General features: G+C 35.5%; 1 protein-coding gene across 2 annotated transcripts in view; it reads left to right on the forward strand.

Moving 5' to 3' along the window:
- Il1rapl1 (interleukin 1 receptor accessory protein like 1) overlaps positions 1–12,428 on the forward strand; it is a 1,210,730-nt gene that overhangs the window by 1,165,775 nt on the left and 32,527 nt on the right. For both annotated transcript variants that reach the window (XM_033760431.1, XM_010613272.2), the window contains 2 exons: positions 3,088–3,220; positions 5,785–5,930. In XM_033760431.1, the coding sequence (XP_033616322.1) occupies positions 3,088–3,220; positions 5,785–5,930 (279 nt within the window). The remainder of the gene's footprint in view (positions 1–3,087; positions 3,221–5,784; positions 5,931–12,428) is intronic.

Here is a 12,428-nt window from a genome sequence, read left to right on the forward strand (position 1 = left end):
TCTTGCTTGCTTCTACTCTGCATCCTAAATTTCTACTAACTCCTAGTACTTAGCCTATGGGAAAGGGATGATACTGCATCCCTCCTTTCAATGCAAGGTAATAAATACACAATCAGGCTCTGAGGTCATTTGATGAGTGATAGCTATCCTTTCAGAGAGGAGTCCCACAGTACAACCCAGAGCCCTCTTACTTATCCCAAAGCACAAACACTGTGATTAAACCTGAGTACTGAGGTTTTAGTCCACAAAAAACCACTCATTCATTCATACCTTTTGTCTTGAAAGAAAAACAAGTAACACACATGCCAGAGGTTTGCCACCATTAGATTAGTTACTATTACCCAAATGAAAAGCACCAGGTAGACCAAGCTTTTCCCAACATCATTTAGGCCCTTGGGTGGAATCTGAAGTGTGAGCTTGACCACTTGGCCTTTTCTTGTGACTGACTCTACGAAACTCCTGAAGAACTGCCTACTATCAGAGTTGAGTCAAACAATTTAGAAAAACCTCTTCACAAAACAGTACTACCCAGATTGCCTTTAAGTCCTACTTGTGCAGAGAAACAGTTGGCAGCTCTCCAAAATCAGTCTCTTCCTTCTCATTTTTAAATCTGTCATCTATAACTTATATAAATCAAATATACTTTGTCTTATCAGGCTGTTAATCTTGCTTTGAGATGTTTCCTATTGTCACACTGATTAACAGGAATAAGGTTCTGCAGACATTATTACCACTTATGGTTCATTCTTTTAAGAAATTATGTCAAAAATTCTGATCTTTGTTGTGACTCTTTCTTATGTTATCTCAGAGTATTGTAATAGTCTTAATCTTTTTTCCTGCTCTCTGATCCAATCCCAAGTTTGAAAATACAGTAAGATGATTTGCTTAGAATGCAGATATGATTACATTAGTCCACTTCTTAAAAATCTTTCCTCAGCTTTCCATTGTGCTTGAATGAAAATCTTAACTCCTCAACATAGTTTACATAGGCAAATAGAGCTGCTATTCAATGGCCTCATCAATGTTCTATTCTCTCTTAAATATTCCCCTTACTCCCAACGCCCAGGAATACTTAACTCTGAAGTCATTGAATTTCCTCCAAATTTCCCCTAGGCTACTCTTACTGGTGCTCCTTTTTCTCTGCACGGAGTACTTTTCTATTTTCTTTTCATCATCATTTATTCCTTCCATTAATTCTATTCTCTGCCCCACAATAAACCCAACCTAAGTCTGGATGCAGTTTTCCTCACTTCTCCTGTGGCACTGTAGATACATTCTGTACTGGAGCTCAGGATAAAGTTGGTGACCAAAGACCACGTGAGGCATAGTAACTGAAAAACTGCACTGTTTTTACATAGATGATGAGTTATTTCCTATGTGCGGCAGCACGAGGACTTGGGCCTGCCTCATCTAGTCTTCAAAAATGACTATTGTACATAAAACCAAAGTCTTTGAGAAATCTCTTGGAAAATATGCATACATAAACTGCAAAAAAGACATATGCCTCCTTAAAATATTAAAAGAGTAAGTTGTTTTATGAACTCATCATACTTACTCAACATTATTAAAAGTATAAGATTAATTTTGTGCAATAAAAATGTTTTCTTGTGTAACTTGTAGAAAAGTTTAAAAAATACACATAACTGCTCTTTTAAAAAGTGAAAATAAGGACTGGGGATTTAGCTCAGTGGTTCCGGTACCTGCCTCACAAGCATAAAGACCCAAGTTTGATCCCCAGTACCAAAAAAAAAAAAACTGCACATATGTGCATTCTACTTTTCCCTGTACTTATATTGTAGAATGACTCATACATACAATTTAAAGAGGTGTTCACTACCAGTTCATAGCTTAGCTCTGAAGCTGCCCAAAGTTAGGAACCGACTTCCTTGCACTTTAAGGTCACAGAGTTTTTAGGACTGGCTAACAATATTCTCATAATTTGTTTTTGCATACAGTTGAGAAAAACTGCAGTCTGGGGATGTACCTCAGCTTTACAGCACTTGTCTTGCATGCCAAAATTCCTGGGTTCAATTTTCAGCAGTGAGGTGGGGGTTGTTTCAGATACCAGCAAAGGTACCGCTTGGAGAAAAATCTTGTACATAGTGGTATATTGCAGTTCTGTAATACTGGCTAAGGTTTGGGCAAATCAAGTGTTTGTAAAATGACATAAGATACCCTAAAATCAACTTTACCTTTGGCAGGCACTAAAAGCACTTCCAGCTTATAGGGAAGGAGTTCTACTTACCTTATTCAGTAATCCACCAACTGGTATTTACCATTATGATCCGTCTTTAGGCGCATAGTGAAAGAAACTCATCTGTGTAGTAGTTTTGTTGATTTTACCTGACAGAAATGCTGTATTTATTATAATCACTGATTCATTTTTTATTGTTGTTGGGTTTCTTTGGGGTTTTTTTGTTTGCTTTGTTTTGTTTTTTGCCCTACCAGGGATTGAACTAAGGACCTTGCACTTGGCAGGCAGCCACAGTGCTGCTGAGCTACATCCCCAGTCCTGTGATTGACTTGTTTTTAATGTACTTTTATATACGTGTCAATTTTCTTAAAATGTTATTCCTAATGAAGTAAACATTTCTTAATAATACTTTCTTAGGCTATTGAATTTACACTTTCTCTTTTTCCAAGCCACAGATTGTGCTACCTCTCTACTTCCCAAATTCACTCATTTTCTACATGGCTTATAAAATTTTATCATTATCAGTATTGCATAGCTTCTGAAAACATGCCTTGAAAAAGACATCCTCTCTATCATATTCTTCCTAGTAATATATAGCCTCAATCTAATGATGACAAAACATCAGGTAAGCCTAACTGACAGAACATTCTATAATATAAGTGACTGATCTTTCCTAAAATCTTACAAATAACCCATGTCCTATTAAACAAGCCATACAATAAAAAGGAAATATTCTGTAAATTTGACAAAGGTTGGAAAAAATCTGGAAAAAGTATTCTTTTAGGAAGATGTTTCATTAAATCAATAAAATGATCAGAATGTTACCTGTCAGTCTGCATAAAGTAAGAGTGTAGAAATAATTTTATACACGTTTCCATCTTTTCTCTCCACAGGTGACTCAGCTAATCTAACCTGCAGAGCTTTCTTTGGGTACAGTGGAGATGTCAGTCCCTTAATTTACTGGATGAAAGGAGAGAAGTTTATTGAAGATCTGGATGAAAATCGAGTTTGGGAAAGTGATATTAGGTAAATTTTTTTTCTTCTAATTTGTATGATCAAGTTAACATTTGATCTGTGAGCAAATAAAAAGTGAGATAAAGCAAGTTTTTTTTTTCTTTTTGGTTTTTCTATTATTGTAATGGAAAATATAGTATTTAATGTCAAAGAAACTATTAAGAGACTAACTCTGGAATTGCAAAATATGAATGCCATTTGCAGTGAATTCAAGAAAACTTTAAAAAGGAGTGTTTCACTAATGAATATATTGAGTATGAGAACAAAATATTATAAAATATAAAAACCCATTCTATTTTTGGAAAAAATCAGTGCCATTCATTTGTAGAAGTTTTTCTTTAATTGTTGAGATGAACATTAACAAGTAGTCAACCAAACACAATCTCTATCATTTCTGTTTACATGTATTTGCACATTTAAGCTACCAAGTAGAATGTAAAACATTTGATGTAGTGACAATGGGCATACAAAACATTTTCATCACCTTTCCTAGCCCAACTTTCAGTGTCCAAATACTTATATAGTGGAAATGATACCAAAGGAATAAACATATACTATAGTGTATCATAACATATAGTATACTATTTGAAAGCATAATGACTAAGCATCGCTTTTCTCCCAGTGTATTTATATATTTATTCACTTACTTTAAGTATGAAGTTATTCAGTAGTGACTAAATTTATGCTTGAGCATAAATGGCCTAGAACTCATGAAAATTCTCCTGCTTAAACCTTCCAAGTTCTGGGATTACAGGCATACCCCAACACACCCAACTTCCAAATATGTATTATTAATCATAATGTAAATAAGAAAAGACATTCATAATTATAGCTAAGTTATAATCATATCAGATCTACGGAAAATGATCATTTTTAAACATTCTCCTATCTAAAATTGCATATTAGAGAAAAAAATTTTTGGTTATTTTGAGGCAGGGTCTCTCTATGTCTCTATGTAGTCCAGGCTGGTCTTGAACTATGTATCCTAGGCTGACTTGGAACTTGTGGCAATTCTCCTGCCTCAGCCTCCTGAGTGCTGGGATTACAGGCATGCATCACCACACCTGGCCTAAAAATCACAACTTCTGATATACATTTAAACCATGATTCCCCCTTTAAATGTCAAGAATCTTAAAACTTTGTCAAAGACATAAAATGAAATGTTTTTACTAGAAAACAAAAATATATAAAAGTATCATATAGGATTATTTCTATTATGATCTTCTTTTCAGCAATAAATATACAAGAATATCTCACTCTAGAGTGTTCCAGTTGAATTCTAGAAGGCTCAGATGGGCAGTTTACCAATGCACAGTAAAAATGTTCCTCTGTCATTATTCATATTTAAAATTTTACTCTCACAGTGAACCCTTAATTTACAAACTCAATTCATCTGCAAGGGCTGGTTGTAGCTCAAGTTGGTCAATTGAAAGTTCATGTTTCTCTTCATGGCCTTCAAATGCTCTCTCCTGTATACAGGCAGATCTCAGTGTCCTTAGAGAGACATTTGATGGGGATTTTTCAATTAACCCCACACAGAAAAGGATGTTGTAAGGTTCTTTTCAGAACTCTTTAAGGATAAATCTGTATCAGACTATGTGGAAGCACAAGTGGCTGGCATTTGTGTCGTAAATCAAGACTTTGGTCATAAGTTACAACTAGTATTCTGGTCATAACCCAAGTTGTTTGTATGTCAGGCTGCTCATAACTCGAGGGTTTCCTGTATATTTTACCCACAGTCTTTCAACTGTTAAAATTAAAGAAGGACCATAAATCTCTGGATTGTTTGGCGCTCTATAGTATAGTGTGTGCTCAAGGAAAGTTCTAGAAATGTATTTTTCCTTTTAATTCTACATTGAGAAGTGTTCTGCAGAGTTATTGTACAGGTAGGAAGACAGAGGTAGGAACATTAAGGTCAGGGAAAGTAAGTCTTAGTTTAAAGAAGCTTTCCATTTATTCTGAGAACATGCTATAAAATCTTTGACAGGTTAATAAGCATTAACCATTCATTTTAAATGTCAGAATTAAATGCCTATGAACACTTTTAATCTGCAGGTTTATAATTTCATATTTCTTTAAAAATGGACAACCGGTTTGTATCATTAACAAGAGTCAGGCTAGAGATTTCAGTTGAAATGTCAAAATAGCTCCAAAATTTTCTTTTCCATCTATCTTTTACAAAATTAACCTGATATGTAATTAAATATCCATCCTAAGACGTCAGAATTTATATTACTTTACATCATATTTCTTCTTTAAAGAAAAGCAGTGTGTAAACTTTTCTTCAAGGTCTCTCTCACCTCCCTATGATGACAGTATGATTGTCCTGCTAAGAGAGATAATTAACTGCAACTTCATTAGCATCTACAAAGACAAGCTTCCTCATTAGATGTGAAGAAAATGGCATGATATAATTTAATTAACATAACATCAATCCATAGCCAAATCTAAAGCAGATTGCAAAGGTATTTTCACATGAAATTCAGATTCATCTACATTTCTTTTTCTTTGTGTGTGTATATGTGTATTTGTATGTTTGTGTGGGGTTTTTTGTTTCGTTTTGCTTTATGTTTTAGAATTCTTAAGGAACATCTTGGGGAAAAGGAAGTTTCTATCTCTTTAATTGTGAGCTCTGTGGAAGAAGGTGACTTGGGAAATTATTCCTGTTATGTTGAAAATGGAAATGGACGTCGACATGCCAGTGTTCTCCTTCATAAACGGGGTGAGTGTAACTTTCCATGTTTGTGTGATGCACTCAATGTACAATGGTAGGGAAATTCTGGGGAACCAAAATCAAATTAAAAAAAAAATTTACTACACAAACTTATCCCAAATGAAATAACAACATTAGCATTAGGGCCATGGAAGCAGACGGCATCAGCAATGGAGTTCGGGCTCTAGAGTCAAACTTGGATTTCTTGCTCTGTAAATTGTATAACCCTGGGCACAATATTTGAATTTCTGAACTGTCAGTTTCTTGATATATAGAATAAGGAAAATTATATCAACTTTTTAGTTGTCAAAAGGATAAAATTCGACAATCAGTGTTGTTAGCAGTTTTGGGGTGCTGGAGTCTCCTCTAGGTAATTTCTAGGTTCTTTCTGTTCTGAAAAAAGAATTGGTCAAGACAAAGAGCCAAAGGTAGCACGATTTTATATTCATTAAAGATAGGAAAAGAAGCAAGCTCTGCAGAGCAAGTTTGGACCAACTAAAAGTAGGAAAATAAGTATACTTCACAGGACAAGAGCAGGCTACTCACAGAGAACAGAGCAGCAGAGAGTTCAGTGGGGACTGTCCTTGGTGTATCACCCACTTCTCAGGTCAAGTCTTGGCCATCCTATCTGAGACCTGCTTCAGTTTTCCAAGGAGTCCACACGCAGGGCTTTGGGAACTATTCTGCACTTAAGTTCTGGGATTTTGCATTTAACAGGTCTTGCCTACTTCCCCAGTCAATCTGCCACACCCTATTCCCTGTGTCAATGTGAAGGATGTGATGTAGCACCTATACATCGGAAATACAAGTTATTTACTGCTCTTAGAATTTAGGTCACTGGAAATAAGCAAAATGTTCCTAAGTCAAAGTTGTGTTCATTGTTGGAAAGTTCCTTCAGTGTAGAACTATGCCTGATAAATTCCCCAGTGCAATATTTCTTGACATTTTTATCCACATTGAATAACTTTTATATATATATTGTTCTCCCATGAGTCACAAAAATTTATTGTATAAAAATGTGCATTGAATTGTATGAAATTAGAGACAATTGCAAAATGGGAGCTGTTTGAGTTACTGAAATTTTTCATGTAGATTAGAAAAGAAAAATGTATTTGTTCTACTTTATGCTAAGTGAAAACTTACCAGTCTTTGAAATAAGTACACTTGATGTTCTCTTACTCAGCAACTTTACAATGATTTTAATTTCAAAGTACATGTTTAATCCTAGACTCTTTGAGGTTTGCAAAGAAAGATAATGATGAAGATCGTTTCCCCTTTATAAACTGCATTTGAATAATGTTACTGAAAAGTATTAAAACAGATGCCTCTGTTGTCAAGGTGACTGCAATATTAAAATAGTCTATTCTGTGGGAATATAAGTCAAGGAGAAAGATGAACAGCACACAGAAATATTATTTCTTTCTATTTTAATACATAGTTAATGAAAGAATTTGAGCAGAATATATATATATATATATATGTGTGATATATATATATATACACACACACACACACACACACACACACACACACACACACACACACACAAATAGCTTCCCAGGGTTGGAAGCAACTTAAATGTCATGGAATTTAACTACTCATCCATCTTTAATTTCTTCCCAAGTGGTCTATCAGCTTATCCTGGATAAGATTCCTTTTCAAGGAAGCACATTCTATATGTAGAAAATCTTTTAGAAAGCATCTCTATTTTGCCCTATTGTTTGTCTATCCGTTGCCTCTAGTTCTACACTTGGAAACACTGTTTCCCAAGGCAGCCTTTCACATTGCAGACAGTCACCATGACCCTGCTGGAATTGTATTTCACCAGATCCATCCTCTTTTTTTCAACCTTCATTTGTATGGATGAAAATTTTTGACTATTATTGTCACTTTTTTGGATATACTCTAATTAAAGAGTTGTTCCTTCAGGATAGAAATAATGGAGAGAAGCTATAAGGCACATACAAACTCTGTTGATTTGGATGACATGTATTTCCATTTTAGGGCAAGGAATGGGTGACAATTAAGTAGCAATCATAAGAATTATGAAAGGAAAATGAACTACATCTAAGGGAAAAGTTAAGAGAGATCTGATTCTGCAAAGAGGCACATGGCCAAGAATGGTCATACCCCCGCTCTGGCTATTATGGAGTATTTAGTCTAAGGTTAAATTGTTCAAGACTAAATATGCTTCCACTTTGAGAAAAATAAATGATTGAAGAATCAGGGCGGTTTTTTGAAGTTCCAGTAATATCTAAGTCCCTAAACATGAAAAGGAAATTATGGCCAATTTTAGAGTGCTCTTAATACTTAACTCTTCCAGGATGTTTATTTTTCAAATTTCTATAGATACCAACAGCATTTTATTCTTATTAAAATAAAAGCATTAAGAAAGCAAAATTGAAGGCCATGTACTCTGAAAGTTCCTCTTGAAATAATTGGGCTCCTTCCACTTAAGGGACCTTGAGCAAAAGAATCATCAATTTACAAGGGCAGTAATGGACACAATCTTGGGCTCTAGAATAGCTCATTAACACGTGAAATGATCACACCTATCTTGCTGAAAAAGAAAGCTCATCCTATGACATAACTGCAACCTCACCATCCCTGCAATGTTCAGAAAGGCAGGACACAGAATATGTGAGCTCATAAATTTGACTTTGATCATAAAGTCCCTGAGAAAGTCAGAATTCTTTCATGCTCATGATATAGGAGAAATAAAATTTCCAACCTGCTAGATGTTAGATCTGCTCCTGAAATCAAAGAAGAATTAATTCCAAAGGATAAAGGAGGTGAAGAATAGGAAATGTTCACTGTGGAACAGGAATAGCTTCTGAGAGACAGGAGAGGTCCTAAGTGGGTTGCCACCAAGCCCTTTTTCATGGATAATTTATACAGCAAAGGTACAATGTGGGTACAACATAAGTCAAACTAGAGTTGACAAGTAAAATTATAAGTATACCTAGCTAATATTGATCCAACAGGGAAACAGAGCATATAGCAAGATCTCGTGGCTAGCCCCATTAACCTCAGCTTATCAATGATCTCTGAAACAGGAATATTTTGGGGAAGGGATGGGTCCAGGTGTTCTAGTGTCTAGTGTCCAAGTGTTTGATTACTATATCGATTTAATAAACTGGGTGGTACTGACTTCAGTATAATCTCAATTTTCCACTCATCCTTTAGGGACATATGCAATTCTAGTCACCGTAACTTTATCTCCAGACCTTGCCTTCTTGAGATGCTCCTCCAGCCACAGTTTTGATATGTTTTCATCTTCTGCATTGACTTCCTCAAAGGCTTGTCCTTGTCTTAATGTCTATTAATTTCTACCTAGTTTAGCTGCCTATAATGTTAGGAATTCTCTTATTATCAGATGAGTTGCTATATTATTCAGAAAACTAATACTCAGAAAACAAGTGAGAGGGCCAGGGATTTAGCTCAGTGGTTCTGTGGCCTGCCTTGCAATCACAAGGACCCGAGTTCAATCCCCAGTACCAAAAAAAAAAAAAAAAAATGAAAACAAGTGAAAGATATTGCTATTAATCCTATGCTTTTGCCATTAATTTCCTTAAGGTATAGGCCTTCAAAGTCTTCATTTTTTAAATCTTTTGGGAGATCAATATTAAAATATTTCTTTGACACAGATGTTTGATAGCAACAACTGTCATTTTTTCTGACATAAAGACTTTCGGGACCTCTGTCAAAGTTATCTAAGCATTTTTCCCTCCACTTTTATCTTTGACTGAGTATGGCTGACATACTAACATGATTTCAGAATGCTCTGATGTGTTGTATGGATTCTTTGAAATATCCCTTCCATCTATCAAATAAGTTTACCTTTTGTGTTAAGCTTGATCCTGAATTAGACCTTAAAAGTCATAAAAGAATATTAATTTTATAAAAGTAAGCTGAAAATATACAAGGAAATTTGACCAGAGAAATAATTTGTTTGAGTATATCTAAAGTTATCAATCCCTAGGCCCAGGGATTTAGCTTAGCGGTTCAGTGGCCTGCCTTGCAAGCGCAAAGACCCGAGTTCCATCCCCAGTACCAAAAAAAATAAATAAATAAAGTTATCAATTCTTACAACTAGAGACTAAAATAAACAGTGCGAGGGATATGAAGAATGATGGTACAAAGCACCTGAGGTTCTGTTAATGGGTTTTGTGTGCTGAGTCTCTTTCTAGAAGTGGTTACTAGGTTCTTTCTGTCCTAAGCAATGAATTGTCCAAGACAAACACAAGTGGTAGCAGAGTTTTAGTAAGGGTAAGAAAAGAAGCAGGCTCTGCAGAGTGAATTTGGGCCCAGTAAAATTAGGGAAAGAAGTACACCCTAAGGCAGGTGGGTGGGCCACCGTGCAAGAGAGAACACAGTGGTAAAAACTCAATATGGACTGTCCTTTTTGTATCATCCACTCCTCAGGATGACATTAGGTCAAGGCCATCCTATCAAAAACCTGCTCAAAGTTTCCACAAGAACTACTTACAGGGCTCTGAGAACTGTTCTGTGCATGTGTTCTGGGATCTTGTCACACCTCCTTTCCCAGCTAGCTTCAGCCATGCCCTACCTTCCAGTCTGAGTTCTACTGTTCCATGGCTGCCTTTGCCCCTATTTCTCACTGTAGTCAGCAAATTTTATTCACTCTTATTTGCCAGTCCCTGGCCTGAGAAGCTTGAGTGTTAGAGCTCACTCTAAAAGAATCAGAGTAAAGGACTCCAACATTAGTTACTGCATTTTCTTTTGCTCTTGCAATCGCCTATACTTGATCGAATTTTGTGTTCAAGTCTCTTAAATTTTACCCAGATGCCATTGCTTGAGTTCCTAATTACTATTACTTGTCTCGAAATGCATTAAATACAGACCTTCAGTTCTCTCCCAAATTCTAATCTTTCCTGTGCCATCCATTTTTATGTTTTCAATTTCTCTGATATAAAAAATACTCCAGATGGATAAGCAGCAGCAGTATGTTCTTGACTCAGGCCTATTCACTCCAGCATCCATCAGGTAATACTGAATTCCTTCTTCTCTCTCTTTCTTTCATCAGTATTATGACCTCACAGCTTGGAAATGCTTACTATATGCAGCAAAATACCTTAGTAATTATAGGCACTGACTTGGTGTTACTGGACTTAAGTCCAGTTGCTGGCCACTTGAAAGACAACACTCAGAAGATGACAGTTGATATGAAGGAAAATATTTTATCCCAAGACTAGTATTATGGAAGATGGAAAGGTACTTTTACCTCAAAATTCCATCTTAGGGGGCTTAGGGGTACAAAGGGCTTTTATATGGAGGGAAAGGAGGAAGAGGGAGGCAATGGACAAGAAGCCGGTATGCTGAATAATGTCTTCGTCATCCAGGATATGTGTCTTCATCCCACCACCCAGCATTACAATTGAACTATACTTCAAGGGTTTAGTTCTTATAGTTCTTTGGACAAGATTACTTCTTTGCAAATTAAACCTTACAACAATTTACATGTGTTAGTTGATACACAGAATTAGAAAACAAGGAGAAACAATATAAACTCTGATGTTAACCAAAGGTCACCAGATGTTCTCGATTCTGTTGAATCTAAACAAAGATTATTTAGCAATTAACATCTTAGACTTTTAGGTGAGGCTTCTCTTTAGAATTTAAAGTACTGGAAAATGGAGGGGGAAATAACCTTATAAATGGAAAAGAGAAAGGAAATAAGTGTGGAAAAGAACTTTCCAAAGAGTGGCCACAAATATAAGGGAAGTAAGGCTGTATGTATTCAACACCCAATTATTCTTATTAGCTGTTCTATCTTGGGCTAACCACTTCCTCTCTGAGAGCTTCAAATTTTCTTCTATAAAAAGGGAATAATAATAAGTCTTATCACATAGAGCAGCTGTTAGAATTAAATGAAATTATACATGTCAGTACTTATCACAGTATCTGACATACACTAAATGTCCAATAAATGTTAACCTGCTATTACAGAATTTCTGTGCTCTAAATCTGTGGTATTTTAGGTATTGAGGGATGCAGCCATTGGATGTTTCATTAAAAATTATGGGAATTCTAATTTATCATTTATTAAGAGGGTCTGGTTTACCTCCAGCAATTTTTTCCTTCAATTCTGAATTTGACCTTCTAATAGATTTACTTTGGTTTAAATACATTGTCCTAATGGACTGCTTCATTCATTATTCATGCATATAATGACGCTTATGAACCACCTACTACATGCCTTACATTGTGTTACACTCTTATAAAATTAAATGAAAAGGAAATAAGGACCAATATAATTTGGAATGCTATCATCTACATTTTAAATTACATTGATATCAGGCATTGTTATTATACAGTTTTGCTTTTCAGTGAATGCTTGACTTTGAAATTGGCACATTAAAGATGTTCATTAAGAACCCAGTTCTGAATGGTTATATTTACTTATACTGATTACAATAACATGGCAATTCATTCATCATGAAGTACTTTAAAAACTGGCAAAGTATCGATCTGAGAGACACAATA

The sequence above is a fragment of the Fukomys damarensis genome, unplaced genomic scaffold (genome assembly GCF_012274545.1).
Source record: "Fukomys damarensis isolate Sample0158 unplaced genomic scaffold, DMR_v1.0_HiC HiC_scaffold_39, whole genome shotgun sequence".
NCBI classification, from domain to species: domain Eukaryota; kingdom Metazoa; phylum Chordata; class Mammalia; order Rodentia; family Bathyergidae; genus Fukomys; species Fukomys damarensis.